Below are 15,957 nucleotides of genomic sequence, written 5' to 3' on the forward strand. Positions count from 1 at the left end.
GTCTCCCTGTTTCTGCTCTTGCATCGCCGGGGTCTGTCCTTCACATAACAGCCAAAGGGATATTTTATATATTTATTTTTAATAGTTTTATTTATTTCTAGGAGAGAGAGAGAGACAGCATGAGCAGGGGAGGGTCAGAGAGAGAGGGAGACACAGACTCTGAAATAGGCTCCAGGTTCTGAGCTGGTAGTCAGCANAAATCATGACCTGAGCTGAAATCAAAAGTTCGATGTTCAACCGACTGAGCCACCCAGGCACCCCGAAGGGATATTTTATTTTATTTTATTTTATTTTTTTTAATATTTTTACTTATTTCTAGGAGAGAGAGAGAGAGACAGCTTGAGCAGGGGAGGGTCAGAGAGAGAGGGAGACACAGACTCTGAAACAGGCTCCAGGCTCTGAGCTGGCAGTCGGCACAGAGCCCGATGCGGGGCTCGAACCCACGAACCGCGAGATCATGACCTAAGCGAAAGTCGGACGCTCAACCGACTAAGCCACCCAGGCTCCCCCCGAAGGGATATTTTAAAAACCTAAATCAAATCATATCACCATCTTTGTTAAACTTACCAGGCAGTGCCATTTGCAGTCAAAACTCCTTCCCAAGGCTGACAAAGCCCTTACACGATCTGGCTGCTACCTGCCTTTTCAACATCATCTCTTATGACTTTCCTCTTGTTCATGATGCTGGAATCCACTGGTCTTTATTCTGCCTTTCAAGCACCATGATTGTTCCTGCCCTGGGGACTTGGCCTTTGCTGTGTCCTCTGCCCCAAATGCTCATCCACCCCGTTATTCTCATCTTTGATTCCTTTCCTTTCACTTGGAAAGGGACAAAAAATAGACAAAGCGATGGTGTAGTATGGGATGCTTACATAGAATGGAAATTAGCTTCCCTCAGTGTCTCTATGGAAATCTTCCTTGACATTTCTATCTGAGAGATATCTCAGCATGGAAAGAGTATGTGTTGGAGTTAGTGATCATGGTAGTGGTCATGGGAGGAGGTAAGCTATGGGTTGAAACTTGATAGAGGGTATTGTTTCAATAAACAGAATTGGGGTAAACTCCATGCAGGGAAGGGCAGTACCAACTTGGTCTCCAATGCTTAGTACAGTATCAAGCAGAAAATGGATATTCAGTATAGAATTATTGAGTGAGTGGACCAATAAATGAACAAAAGAAATAGGAGAAAACACTAAACATATCTGACAAACAATCAGGTCTACTTGGCTGGCATGGCAATATCTAGTGGCAAGCTGGGCTGAAAAAGCAGCATGCAACCAACTGAAGAGGACCTTAATAGAGATTATCGTGAAGTCTTGTATCCTTTTGGCATCTCCTGACTAATTCAGAGCCCTCCCTCCCTGCAGTCTAGCTGGTGAACTATCCCCAGAGGAATCTGCCAGAGAGACAAGGAGTACTAAGGGACTGAGGAACTGCCAGGAAGGAGACAGTTTGTGGCAGTGAGGCCCTCCTGGGGTGGGGGGGGGGGTCTTCAAAACGCACTTGAACGTGGTTCTGCCTGCAAGAGGATCTGTTGCTGGTTCTCTGTTGGGCCGGTGGGAGGTGCTCATGGAAGGACACACATTTGGTCCTCTGGGTCCCTTATCTTCCCTGGTGGGCCTGGGGATGCCCACGGCCCAGCCCCACTCTCAGTCACGTCCTTTGTCAGGCCCCTGTGGCCCTCTGCTCAGCCATCTCATGCCTGACTGGTCAGGAATAATCTTTTTACCTCTTCTTGGCCAGCTGTCTTGGCCTTCATACCTCCTCTGAAATCTGAATCCCTCCACCAGGAAATTTCTCTGGGTGCCTGAGTNTTTCCATACTGGGTCAAGTATCAAAAATAAAAAGTATAACCTTAAAATTTAGAGTTTCAAGAAAAATTAAAGAACACTGGGTGTTATATGTAAACCAACTTTACAATAAACTATTTAAAAAAACAAAACAAAACAAAACAAAAAAAGATATAGTACATTGACCACAAAAAAAATAAAATAAAAAAAGAAAGAAAGATAAAAGAGTCAGCTTAGAATTCTGAATGGTGGGGATGATTTGTGTTATGAGAGCTCAGTTCATCTCACTTGGAGAAATTCAGTGTGAGGGCTGAGGCTAGGAAGGGAAGGAAGTTCTCATCATACAGATGAGCTTATTGAAAAGTCCAAGCGTGAGAGCTCTCCTTTGTCTTTTGGGGTTTAAACCTGTGGATGGTGGTGGGTAACTTGGTTTACACACACACACACACACACACACACACACACACACAAGCGAATTTGGAGGGAGTCCAAGAACCTCAGATTCCTGGGAGTGTGTCCTGGAGAGAGGAAGCCTCTTAAATGGGCTATGCTGTGTAGCTCCAAGGTGAAATGGTGTGGGAATGGTCAAGCACTGGAATGGAGGGCACTGTTTCACAGGGAGGGTGAGGTCTGGGGAAACTGAGGCACAGAGGAGGCTTGGGTTTGTATTAAAGAGGTTCTTGGACCTCACAACAGATGGGACATCCACCAGGTGGTCCATGCCATGCTACAGTGGACACCCCAGGTCATGAAGCCCAGAAATGCTGCTTTGAGTTGATGCCAAGAATTTCAGATGAATCGAAGGCTTAGGAGCATGTACTCATTATTTTTACACCATTGCAATTGATAAATCTCTTTCTACATTGTGTTTTAGGCAAGGTGATTCCTATTGATTTGATTCTATAGATTAGATAATGGGGTTTTGCAAGACAATTTAGCAGTGAGTCAGCTTGGTGGCTGGCACTCAAGTCTTCCGTCCCCTGACTCCTCGTGCTGTTCCCTGGGACCCACTGGTGATTCTCATGGTAATTTTCTGGAGCTCATCTTCTGGTGTCCCGAGGGAAGGGTGGCTGCTACGCCTGAGTCCCCTTGTGGCTGTCAGCCCTGGTTCCCTGCCTCTTGTCCTACAGCCCAATGAGGGGCTGGTCCAGGCTGCTGTGCATTATGTGACAGAAGAGTGTGCTCTTATTTCTCCAAGGGGAAAGTGCCAATGACACCCAGGATAGGTAAGTGCCATTTCCACTGGGGAGAACATCTCCCCTCACCTCAGTTCCTACTGTATTGCCCCCCTGATTCCAGTCCAGATGGATGTCTCGTGGGTAGAAGTCAATGGCCCAGCACTTGATTGTATCTTCTCCTGGGGTCCTGTGGTTGGTGATGGACATAGATGGGGGATCTGTGGAGGGACAGAGTGTGGAGATGGCAGGTCTCCCCTAGATGGCTCCCTGTTCATGTCCCTTCCTTCCCACTCTCTGAGTGTTGATGATGAGCAGAACTCCAAGTTTTGTGTCTGCCTCCCCAGGGAAGCTTTATGAAGATCAGGGAAGGCAAAGGGTTCCCATGAGCCTCCGTGTTGGATCATGGAATGACAGTGGCCACCCTCTTGCTCCCCTGTCCCCCCACCACGCACTGACATCTGATGGCAAGAAAGTGAATGTCTCCATACATTTTTGTATTTTTTCCCAAACTTCTGAGTGGGCTTTGGGGCTCTCTCCTTCCACAGGCTCAGCTCTAGGCCTTAGTTCTGCCCATGGCTCTGTCCATCAGACCGTTCCTTGCTCTGTCCCATAGGACCCTCGTTCTCATCGCCTCCCCAACCAAAGTCTTAGCTTGTGCTGACCAGTCACATTGCAGGCAGGCATTTTAAACACCTGCCTCTATCCAGGAGGCATCAGCCTAGAGACACCACCACAGGATTTGCCTGAGATATTCCCTGGGCTCTCAGCCTGAGATCACCTTGGTCCTTCTTAGCTCAGCTCAGGGGGAGCAGGGCATAGGAAGTGGGAGTACCTTGTCGGTCCAGGAAGGTCTTGCCGTATTGCAGGTACCTCCGTAGCATTGCTGGGCACTCCTCTTCCAGATAGGCCTTGGCCCGCTGCACGTAGACATCTTCTGCCTCCCACTTCTGCTTGGTGATCAGAGCTGCTGGGTCCTGGGGGACCCAGGCTGGGATTTCTTTGTTGAACTCGATGAAGTTCTGTCCATCGTAGGCATACTTCCAGAATGCTTCACTGCTTTTGTTATTCAGGAGCTCACAGCCAAACCTTCCCTGAAAGGTGTGAGACCCTGCACCCTCCCCAGGCCCCCAGGAAGTCAGTCAGCTTGGCGTCAACTCCGTTTTAATAACTTCTATTCCTACACAGTTGACAAAAACAGCAGGAAGAATGGTTTTGGGAATCTAAGCACACAGTCCCATTATCTTGACAAATGGGTTATAAGCCGGACATACAGTAGACAGAGAGATGGAAAGTTGCTTTGGTTTGGTGTTTTAGGTCTGTCTGAGCAGAGAAACATTCTTCCCAGCCAGGGAGTGTCAGGGAGCTACAGGCTAGGCACAGAGTGTCTAGTCCCTGTGCATCATCTCATTTAGTGAACTGTGAACGCACTGGGAGCTCTTTTTATAATTTTTTTATTAAAAAATTTTAATGTTTTATTTATTTAATTTTTAAACATGTTTTACTTATTTCTGAGAGAGAGAGAGAGACAGTGTGAGCACGGGAGGGTCAAGAGAGAGGGAGACACAGAATCTGAAGCAGGCTTCAGGCTCTGAGCTGTCAGCACAGAGCCTGACGCGGGGCTCAAACCCATGTACTGTGAGATCATGACCTGAGCTGAAATCGGATGCTTAACCGACTGAGCCACCCAGGCACCCCTATTTATTTAGTTTTTAAAAATATTTATTTTTGAGAGAAAGAGAAAGAGAGTGGGAGAAGGGCAGAGAGAGAGGGAGACAGAGAATCTGAAGCAGGCTCCAGGCTCTGAGCTGTCAGCACAAAGCCTGATGTGGGGCTTGAATTCATGAACCATGAGATCATGGCCTAAATTGAACTCAGATACTTAACCAACTGAGTCATCCAGGAGCCCCTATGTTTTACCTGTTTTTGAGAGACAGAGTTGGAGTGGGGAGGGGCAGAGAAAGCAAGACACAGAATTCGAAGCAGGCTCCAGTCTCCATGCTGTCAGCACAGAGCCCAACTCACAGTTCTAATTCATGAACCGTGAGACCATGACCTGAGCCGAAGTCGGATGCTTAACTGACTGAGCCACCCAGGTGCCCCATTGGGAGCTCTTAAGAACTTGATACAACCACACTGAAGTGCTGTCTCCAAATGAAATAGAATTTCATATTTGGAGTTTTATGCAGATTGCAAAATCCCCCCCCTTTTCCCTCTCTCAGTTCTAAGCAGAACTGATGTCACCACTGGATTAAACGTGATATGATCACTGCTTCCCTCTTCTCCAGGATTTGATGTTTACATCATAAACCTCGGAGGCCCCTTCTCTTCCCAGGGAGCCACAAGTCTTGGAAATAGGCCTCCGTAGGGAAGGCGACACAACCTCTTCATTTTGGTGATAAAGGGAGGTGTTTATGATAAAGTCGTTATTAGTGCCAAGGGCACAGTTTCTCATCTCAAGCTCCCTAGCCTTAAGGGGCAGCTCTCTCTCCACCCCCACCTGGCTTGTGCACCAGCTTGGGCCTTTAACCTCTCTGTGTCTCTGTTTTCTCATCTTGGAGACAGCGATGGTGACAGTACTACTTTAGAGGGTTAGCGTGAGCATTACAAGTGATAAGACCTGTGCCTAGTGCATAGCAAGTGCTCAATTAATGTTCGCTCCCATTATTTTTCTGCTACCCTGTGTTCATCTCTTTACCCACTTTCCTCATAATTACTCATGTCAACATTTTTATTCCAGCCAGTCAAATGTCTGTTGGTGTCCTTCCCAGACACCTGTGCATCAATCACCCTGTCCTACTTCTGACATACTGACCAGGCTGTTTTCCCTACCCGGGCCTCCCATTCTTTATCCTTCAGATTTCTACAAAATGCTGGCCTCCTTTAGGAAACTTTCAGGTTCCGTGTAGCTTCTTAGGCATTTTTTGTACTCAGAAACCCATCTTTCGACACCCACCCTACAATGACTCAGCATGAACAGTTTGCCAGCCTGTGACTGGCTGACTCGGAGGGTCCCCCGGGACCACATGCTGGGCTGGACACAAGAGCCAGTCCTGGTGCCCTGCTCTGCCCAGGATCCTCATATCCTCATACTACAAGTCCAGATGAGCTCTCATGGAGAGGAGGGCCTTCAAGATTCCCTGTACCTCTAACAGCGTGTGGCTTTGAATTCAATCCTCACTAGCTCCTGGTATGGGCCAAGGTTAGTGTTAGGCACTTTCTCTCAATCATGCAATACATTTCATTTGAGCAGGTGTTACTGGCTATCCTGGGGGATGGGACTAGAGGGGTGACCAAGACAGACGATGTTCTAGCTTTTGTGGAATTTACATAGGTGAGTTTGAGGGAATCTCTTGGAGATTCAGACCAGGTGATTAAGAACATGGTCACTGTTAAATGGCTAGTGACTGGCTGGGCTGCCACATGAACCCAGGTCTGACCGACCCCAGGGTGAGCTCATTCTCCTCCCGACATCCCTGGGCAGGGGAGTCTGATGCCTTCTAAAGTGCCAGCCAGCAGCCCCAGATGGATTGGAGTGTGGAGCTGAGAGGTCACACATGCCTGGGTGAGAGCTGACTCTGACATTACTTTCTGTGGGAGCTGAGGCCTGGGAGTGAGGATGTGGACATGATGGGGCAGGTGGAAAGCAGATGTGTTGTGGGGTGGGGGTAGGGGGATGCAGAACATCTACATATTTCTACTCTGCTTTCTGTTCCTCCCTTGGGATGGGCATTAGTTCCATCCTGCTGACCCCTTTCCACTCACACCTGCAGGGCTAAGACCCTTCACACCAGCAGTCCTTGGTCCACTGACCTTCTTTGTCCTTGTAATAGTCCATGATGTCCTGCAGGGTCTCCATGAAGATGCTCTCCCTGGCCTGCTGAAGTTCACTCTCCTTCTCCCAGTCCTCTATTCCTTGCATCTGGCTCCATGGGTCTAGGGGTACGGCCTTCCTGCTTTCACTGTCATAGTGAAAGAAGATCTGGTCATTGAGGTACGCAGTGGCCTGGAAGCTGGGGAAGCTGTCGGTGGGCCTGGATACCCCGGTGTAGAGGAAGCTCAGATAGTAAGACCCTGAAAAAGACGAGAAGACTTTGAAGTGTGGGGTCCATGCAGGCCCAGCATGGGGCAGCAGAGGATCAGGAAGGGGGACGTGGTCACTGGGCCTTGGCCTCCTCAACCTGCAGCCTGACCCCACTATCCCACTGGAGACTCTCTCGAGTGAAAGGGCCCTCTCAATTCTAGGGATGGTATTTCAGAGGCCATTCTGTAGTTTCACTACATTGTCTTGTCTTGATATGAAGCAAGATAATAGTTCTCAGCCTCTTTGTAGGTATATTGGGATCATGAGATTGAGTTCTGTCAAAAGGGGATGTGAGTAGTAGTGATGTCTTTCTTCTGGTCTGAGGCCCTATGAACCGGTTTGTTCTTTCTGTCTTTCTCTTATTTAGGTGACAACTGTGGAGGCCTCAGGATAAAACAGGAGTCTTAAGATGCAGACGGCCTGGGGGCACCTGGGTGGCTCAGTCAGTTAAGCGTCCAACTTCAGCTCAGGTCATGATCTCACGGTTCGTGGGTTCAAGCCCCGCATCGGGCTCTGTGCTGACAGCTAGCTCAGAGCCTGGAGCCTGTTTTGGATTCTGTGTCTACCTCTCTCTCTGACCCTCCCCTGCTCACACACACGCTCTCTCTCTCTCAGAAATAAATAAAAAACACTAAAAAATTTAAAAAATTAAAAAAAAAATGCAGATAGCCTGGATTCCTGAGTCACCCCAGGGAAGACCGGAAAGTTGCCTTATCTCTATTCACTTTACATGAGCAAGAAATAAACATGTGTTGGGTTAAGCCACTAACAACTTTGTTACTAGAGCATAACCTAGTCTAACCTAGTCTAATACATATAGTTAGAGTATGTAGGAGGAATTTACCAGTAGTTCTGTTTCTCTGGAGAACCCTGGCTAATACAGATTTTGGTGTAGGGTGTGATTAACATTTTCAAATAAAACCTATATTCTCATAGTTTGTAAATGTAACGAACTTTAAACATGCACACTTTGGCTTACATTTCTTTGCCTTGAGATTTTTGGCTGAGAAACAGCCTCATTTTCCTATTCTAGAGTTCACTTTGGTTCTTTCAAGGCTCCAGCTGGCTTCTTTCCCAGTCACTTGCCTTCAGGGCTAACGGTGGCACTGTTGGGGGAGGGGACAGATTCCTTCTAGAACCTTCCAGTTAACCTGCCTTCATATCTGCCCCTTGGGGTTGCTCTCTCTTTCCCTGAGAGTCAGATTCCTCCAGCTGTTGGAAGAAAGAAAGGAATAAGAAGTTCTACCTGTGTGGCTCCTGCCCTGTCCTGGCTCTATGACCTTGGCCAGGTCACTTCAACTCTCTGGTCTTAGTTTTGTTCATTTGTAAACCAAGGAGTTATAGATTCTGAATTCTTTATGGCCTCATTTAGCATTGGTCCAGAGGCTCCCTCAGTGTGTCTAGAATATTCTGAGCTGAGTTAGCTGATAGCCTTGGACTCCTATTCGCACAGTCTACTTGGGAATCCCAGCTGTAAGAGAGGTCCTTCTCCAGCCCATCTGTCCTGTTTATTACTTCCCCTCCATTTTTCTCCAGAGCCACCCTTGGTTCCTTACTCACCAGTGTGGGTCTCCTGAGGGACTGCAGAACCCAGAAGGAGCAACAGGGACAGCAGGGCAGACACCATTGTGCTCATTGTGCCTGACTGGAAAGTTCTGGACTGCCCTGGGTCTTGGAGCTCAGAGCAGACTACTTGGAGATAAAGCCAGGTATATTTATGGGAATGGCTGGGCTCAAAGCCCAGCCCAGGAAAGGTGACTCTGCAGGCCAATGAGAGTGCAGGACAGGCTCCTCCCCTAACAGTGAGAGAGAAGGATGCACAAGCCACCCTGGGCAGAGTCTGCACTCAGTTGAGTTCAGAGATGGTGTGCAAACTGAGAGCTGAGACAGCTGATCTGCAGGCCAAAAACTCTGTGTATCCCCAAGGTGAAAGAATGCCAGTGGATGGGGGTATCAGGCGGCAAATGCCTGGGATGTGTGTCCCCTTTGTAGTCTCTCATGACCCACCCTAGGCTCACTGTGGTGGGAGAGGGGATTTGGGTGTTGTCAGACTACCTCTGGAAAAGCTCTGTACCTGGCCAGAGCCTGGGCCCCGGGCAGACCCCAGCTAAGGTATGATTCTCTTTCTCTCTTACATATCCAGCACACCAGAGTTCTCTCTGGAGGACATTCACATCCCTGACTCCCTCCCTATCTCTCTATCCCCAGAGGAATCTGCCAGAGAGACAAGGAGTACTAAGGGACTGAGGAACTGCCAGGAAGGAGACAGTTTGTGGCAGTGAGGCCCTCCTGGGGTGGGGGTGGGGGTCTTCAAAACGCACTTGAACTTGGTTCTGCCTGCAAGAGGATCTGTTGCTGGTTCTCTGTTGGGCCGGTGGGAGGTGCTCATGGAAGGACACACATTTGGTCCTCTGGGTCCCTTATCTTCCCTGGTGGGCCTGGGGATGCCCACGGCCCAGCCCCACTCTCAGTCACGTCCTTTGTCAGGCCCCTGTGGCCCTCTGCTCAGCCATCTCATGCCTGACTGGCCTTACCTCTTCTTGGCTAGCTGTCTTGGCCTTCATACCTCCTCTGAAATCTGAATCCCTCCACCAGGAAATTTCTCTGGGTGCCTGAATGACTCTGTATCCCTCTCCCTCTCCCCCACAGCTAGCCAGGCCTGGGGTCTTCTGAGGTTCCCTTCCCTGGCCCACCCTCAAGCCATCTCTCCTGTCCTGGATGGGGCGGGGTCTCACATTCCAGTCTGCCTTAGTTCTGGCCTGTTCCTGTGGACTTTGGGTTTCCTTATTGATCTAAACTTCTCCTGTCACGTGGTTTTCTTTATTTGTCCAGTGTCATGTGGTTTGAAATATCACTGGCTAAGTTATTTCCTTCTGAGTTATTTGAGTTTTCTTCCAAGACTAAATATCAAAGACAGTATTTTTGCATATTGCCTACCCAATTTGTTGTAAGAGAAAGTACTACTGAGCACGAGATCTAAAGGAGCTGGCTCATCTAGGCCAGTTTCTCCTTAGGGAGCTCAGAACAAGGACAGAATCTGAACTTAGGCACCTTCCTTTAGTCTCATGAGTGGACTGGCTGGGAATGTCTTTCCCTGTCCCCATTCTTGTCCTGAACTCCGAGCTTTTGAGAATACTTGTAGTGGCTAAAGCAGGATTCTGAGGAACATCATTCCATAGTATTAAGCCCTTTTTCTATTCTGCGGGGTCTTCCACTTGCTATGTCCTCTCTTCTCAAGGTTCCTTGGTCCTTCTCATGCTCATTGCTGGTGAGTAGGACATAAGAAGCATGTTTGCTTAGTCCAGGTAGTAGGTGATCCCTCTGAGCAGACGGGATACTCTGCCTCCAGGTAGACCTTGGCCACTTCACTGGGATGTTCTCTGATTCCCATTTTTGACTGCTGTCCAGGGCTACAGGGTCTGAGGGAGCTCAAGCTGGGATTCCTTTGTTGAATTTGATATCTTTTTTTCTTTTTTTTACTCTAGAGCTTTCAACTGACATTCCCTGGAAGGTATGAGACCCTGAAGTTAAGGCCTCATGCACAGCCAGTTAGTCTGGCCATATATTTTTATTTTATTTTATTTTATTTTATTTTATTTTATTTTATTTTATTNAAAAGTAAATAAAACATTTTAAAAAATAAAATAAATTTCTTGGGTTGCCTGGCTGGCTCAGCCTGTGGAGTGCTCAACTCTTGAGCTTGGGGTTGTTAAGTTTGAGCCCCACGTTAGGTACAGAGATTACTTAGAATTGAAATTTCCACATTGTTACTTCCAATTACATGGTCTTTCTGCAGTTCCTCTGTTTTCTGTCAACCATTTCCCAGTGAAAGTTCTTTACTTAAGACAATAAGTATTTTTTCAATGCCTGGTTTATGCAATGCAAAATGATTTCCAAAATATTTTTCCTTTATTTTTCATTCAATGATTTTCATATCTTTTTAGCTAGTTATTTTGGAGATGTTTACCTTCATAACTCTGAATAAAATGCTTTCTTGATATTTCAGTGTTAGGCATTTTATACATATATGTAAATATATATGTAAATAAATATATATATTTACATACATACATACATATCCTAGATATCCTGGAAGAGATGATTTACTTTCTTTCCTTTGCCAGCCTCCACCACACATACCCACTTCCTATCATCTATCTCCCTAATATAAATATTATATATGGGAACTTAGGTTAGATCTATATTCATTGTTTTCATTATTTTGACTATGTAATAGTCTCTGCTATGCAATCAACTATAATTATTTTACTCTTCCACACAAACCTTTGTTTTCAATGGAGGCGTTAAGTCATTACCTTTCTATGTTCTTATTCAACTGTAAACTCCTCACCAATCATATTAATCTCATTGCAACACACACACACAGAGTCACCAAAGATCAGTGTGTCAGTATCTTTGGGATGCAATCCTGCCTTACCAGTAGGAGCAATCATCTTGTGAATTGCAGAGCTCATGGGAACAACTGGTCAACCCAGCACTGCGGTGGTGGGGGTGGGGTGGGGCGGGGTCAGGGGTATCTGCTGGGGAGGGCAATCTGCCATGGGCCTTGAGCTTGAGCTTCTTGCATGTTCTTACTGGGCATGTCAAGAATGCCAAGCCCTATGTGATCATTACCTGGCCGATTCTCAGGGTAGTGTTTGCAGTGAACAACTTAAGAGATGCCCTTTGAAAAAAGATCAGGCTCATCACAGCTCATAAGAAAAGCATGCATTTCCTAAGTTCAGTGTTCCTTGACTGTACCTACACAAGCTTACTCCTTATATCGTATCCATTTGGGTCTTTCAGAGATACTGTCTGGGATTCAGGGGCCCAAGGTAACCCTGGCCAACATGACATTCATATTGCTTGATGTGCCATGACCAACAGTCCTTTGTCTATGTCCCAAGGTCCTCCTGTCTCCTGCCAGCATCCATGAAACAGGTTAATTTATGGGCTTGCTAGTAGGGCTAAATTCCAGACTCTGACAAGCACCTGCGTCAGGGGATAGTCCCACACCTCTCCTGTCTGGATTTGGATCCCCACTGGCAGAGTGGATTTTGTGTGCTAAGGTGATCAACCCACCTGTGTGCTCTAGTCTTGGCAGAGGGGGGTTGAGCAGGGAAGGCTCCTTTTGTGTAAATATGCTGGTGCAATTTTGGGAAAGTCTACCACTGCAGGGCAAACAGGATGGTCCAGCCCTCACTCCCGGCCTCCTGGAACTGCAGTGGACCTGTAAACCTAATATACTCACATCAGTAAGGTCCAAGCCAGACATTTCCACTTGGGTTGGTGTTTCTTGAGTCTTAAAGGTAATCTCCCATTTGCCACAAGAGGGAGCTTATCAGTGGGCTGAGAGACAAAAATCAGATCTGAGGATGCTCCCGAGTCCGTTAACAGAATTTATTTCTTTGGAAATCTTGTGACTATTGAGGGCATCAGACACAACAACATTTGTAGGTATTCCAGAACCAAATGAAAATTATTTTTAGTCTTTAGATTATTTGCAATTTTTCTTTCCATTCAACTTAAGAGTTCAACTGTTCAGTTTTATGGTTGTGCAGTGATTACGTCTGCTCCTTTATTCTTTTACTATCCTCATCTCAAATTCCTGATGTCCCTGTCTCCCCCACCCATTTTCAAAATGCTCCTTTGTTTTATCCTCTGAGCAGTCAGTCTCTGGGATCAATATAATCCCTACCTGGGTCTTCCCCCTCCCTCCCTCTGATTATTCAAAACAGTAACCCCTAGGGGTGCCTGGATGGCTCAGTGGGTCAAGCTCCTGACTTCAGCTCAGGTCATGATCTTGCGGTTTGTGAGTTCAAGCCCTGCGTTGGCTCTGTGCTGACAGCCCAGAGCCTGGAGACTGCTTCAGATTCTGTGTCTCCCTCTCTCTCTGCCCGTCTCCTGCTCATGCTCTGTCTCTCTCTGTCTCAAAAATAAATAAACATTAAAAAAAACAACAACAACAGTAACCCCTAATACGGTGAGAGTTTTAGTTAGTGATCCAGGTTTTACAGACAGCATGTGTGGGTTTGATCCCCAGTACCACCATCACCTGCTACATTTGCGACCTTGAGAAAATTGCTTAATTCCTCTATGCTTCAATTTCCTCATCACTAAGATGGATATTAATAGCAACAGCTTTATCTCTGATGTGGTTTTTTTTGGTGAGAATCAAATAAGATTGAAGGTACTTGGTACATAGCACTTGCTCAGTAAATGCCATCTATTATAATTACCTTGTGTCTCCCTCTTCTGTCTTTATCATCCATTATTCATGGCTTCTGACCACAACTTTTCTGTTCCAGGTAATGTCCTTCCTAGTCCTCTGCTCCCAAATCACTCCTGCTTATGATTCAAGCTCTTTTCCTGATTCATCCTCCTGGAGAGTCCAGATTCTCTGCAGATTTTTGGGCATTTGGTCTCTACTCCCACTCTTTGTCTCTAATTCTGTGCTTGGTACCAATAATTTACCGAGTCTGAGGAACTGGCCTCTTGCTCTGCATCTTGCAGTCTGTATGACCCATAGAAATTATTTTTCTGGGTCTGTTTCCTCTTATGTAAAATGGCCTGGAGGATCTTTAGTGTTCCATGTGGTTGTAACAGTCAATGGAAAGGAAAACAGTCAATGAAATGGAAACAGTAAAAACCCCAAATGGACTATTAACTATGGACCATATTTAATGAGAAACTTCTAAATGCTGAGCAACATCCTTGGCAATGGAGGAACAGGGCAGATCAAAAGACACTATCCCTTGTCCTCATGTAGCTTACATAGGCTAGTCTTTAAAAATGGAATTCTAACAATAACCATGAGAGGGGTTGTTGATACAAAGCAGCCCAGATGATTAAGTCACTTGATAAAGCCACTATGAAATATCTAATGACTAGCAGAGCCACCATGTGAACCTTGGTGAGAATGACCCCAAAGATGGCTCATTTCTACCCAACAACCCTGGGCAGGGGTGAGTCTGATGCTTTCTAAAGTGGAATCAGCTTCAAATGGGTAGGGGTGTAGTCAGATGTGCCTGGATAAGAGTTGGCTCTGACACCACTTCTTATGTGAGAGCTAAGTCTTGGGGGTGAGGATGGAGAGGAAGTGGGGAAGGAGAAAAGTAGGTGAGTTGTGTCTGTGTATTTCTACTATGTCTTTTGTTGATATTTGGGGCTCTGATATTTCCTTCCTGCTAACTTCCCTCTTCATGCCTACTGGGGACTTCCTCTTTTTTTTTTTTTAATAGTTTATTGTCAAGTTGGTTTCCATATAACACCCAGTGTTCATCCCCACAAGTGCCCTCCTCCATGCCCATTACCTCCCTTCCCTTCCCCCCAACCCCCATCAGCCCTCAGTTTGTTCTCGGCATTCAAGAGTCTCTCATGGTTTGCATCCCTCCCTCTCCCCAACTATTTTTCCCCTTCTTCTCCCCCATGGTCCTCCGTTAAGTTCCTCCTAATCCTCCTATACGTGTAAACATACGGTAGCTGTCCTTCTCTGCCTGACTTATTTCACTCAGCATAACACCCTCAAGGTCCATCCATATTGCTACACATGGCCAGACTTCATTCTTTCTCATCGCCATGGAGTATTCCATTGTATAGATAAACTGCATCTTCTTGATCCATTCGTCAGTTGATGGACACTTAGTCTCTTTCCATGATTTGGCTACTGTTGAGAGTGCTGCTATGAACATTGGGGTACATGTCTCCCTATGCATCAGCACTCCTATATCACTAGGGATTTCCTCCTGAGTTTGTGAAAACAGCATAGCATTCAATCTTCTGGCCTTGGAATAGTCTGTGATGTCTTTCAAAGATGTCCTTTCTGGTCTTCTGAACTTGGCCTTCCTCTTGTTCTCCATCCCTACCACTTGGTACTAGAGTCCCAGGGGCTTTCTGCTTTTATAATCACGGAGAAAGAAGGCCTGATTGTTGGTGCAGGCAGTGACCTAAAACCTGGGAAGACATCACTAGGCCTGGAAAGTCACAGACGAAGGAGCTACTAAGGTGGAGAGGATTTTGAGTTATGGGTCAACTGTGAGTCCCACTGTGAGGTAGCAGAAGGTCAAGAAGGAAAAAACTTGGTCATTGGGATCAACAGTTGACCATAGCCTCTGGTCTCCAGGCTTTCCTTTCTGTCTGTCTCTCAGCATTGCATTCTTGCATGGGCAAGAGCTTGCCTTTATGTACTACAAAGTTCAGGGAGGAGAATTTTCTAGAAATTCTAGAAATGAGCCAGATGGGAACAGATGGAATACCAGGATGCTGCCTCTATATCAACAATTCTTTCAGTTTTCCTTGTTGCTAAGTTGAGTTCTTGCCATAATGGTGAGAAATATATTTGTTGACTATTTGTAAATGTTACAGATTTTAAACCTGCACAATCTTAAGAAATTATTAGTTTATATTTTTGTTTCCTGCAGATTTTCATTGTGATGATGGGTCCAGGACTAGCTTAGTTCTCTTCTTTCCAGGTCTCTTAGGTGCAGTGCTGCCATATTCAATTTTCTGGGGCAGATGTTTTCCTTCTTGTTCTGATACTTTCTTTCTGCTGACCCCTCCTCAACCTTTGTTCCTGGTGACCTCTCACTCTCCTCAAAACCAGACAGATACATCCAACTGTGGAAACGAAGGAGGGAGGAAGAGAAGAAAGGTTTCTCCTCCATAGCAGTGGGTACAGAGATGCTAGGCCTCTACAATTCTTTCTACTCCCTACCCTTGGATCTCTGCACCCTGCTGCTCCAGGTCTTGGCACATGTCATCAACATATGGCTATGGGAGGAGGCTGGTCTCAGTTGGTGGGAAGAGGAGAGACAAAGAACACATTGTTTGGTGGAATAAAGAAGTGGGAGGAGAGCTCTCTTGACCCTCAGGGGCTTCTTTCCTGGCACCAATCCTCAGAAACTTATTG

General features: G+C 46.4%; 1 protein-coding gene across 1 annotated transcript; it reads right to left on the reverse strand.

The window, feature by feature from the left end:
- Nucleotides 1-1,897: 1,897 nt before the first annotated feature.
- Nucleotides 1,898-8,721, reverse strand: AZGP1 (alpha-2-glycoprotein 1, zinc-binding). Its single transcript, XM_077758676.1, has 4 exons — nucleotides 8,610-8,721; nucleotides 6,779-7,039; nucleotides 3,801-4,076; nucleotides 1,898-3,186 (listed from the first exon to the last, which is right to left on the reverse strand). The coding sequence occupies exons 1-4, from the start codon at nucleotides 8,683-8,685 to the stop codon at nucleotides 2,915-2,917; spliced, it is 885 nt and encodes a 294-aa protein (XP_077614802.1). The 5' UTR covers nucleotides 8,686-8,721; the 3' UTR covers nucleotides 1,898-2,914.
- Between the last annotated feature and the right edge of the window lie 7,236 nt (nucleotides 8,722-15,957).

Source organism: Crocuta crocuta, unplaced genomic scaffold, assembly GCF_008692635.1.
Source record: "Crocuta crocuta isolate KB4526 unplaced genomic scaffold, BGI_CrCroc_1.0 scaffold273, whole genome shotgun sequence".
Taxonomy (NCBI): domain Eukaryota; kingdom Metazoa; phylum Chordata; class Mammalia; order Carnivora; family Hyaenidae; genus Crocuta; species Crocuta crocuta.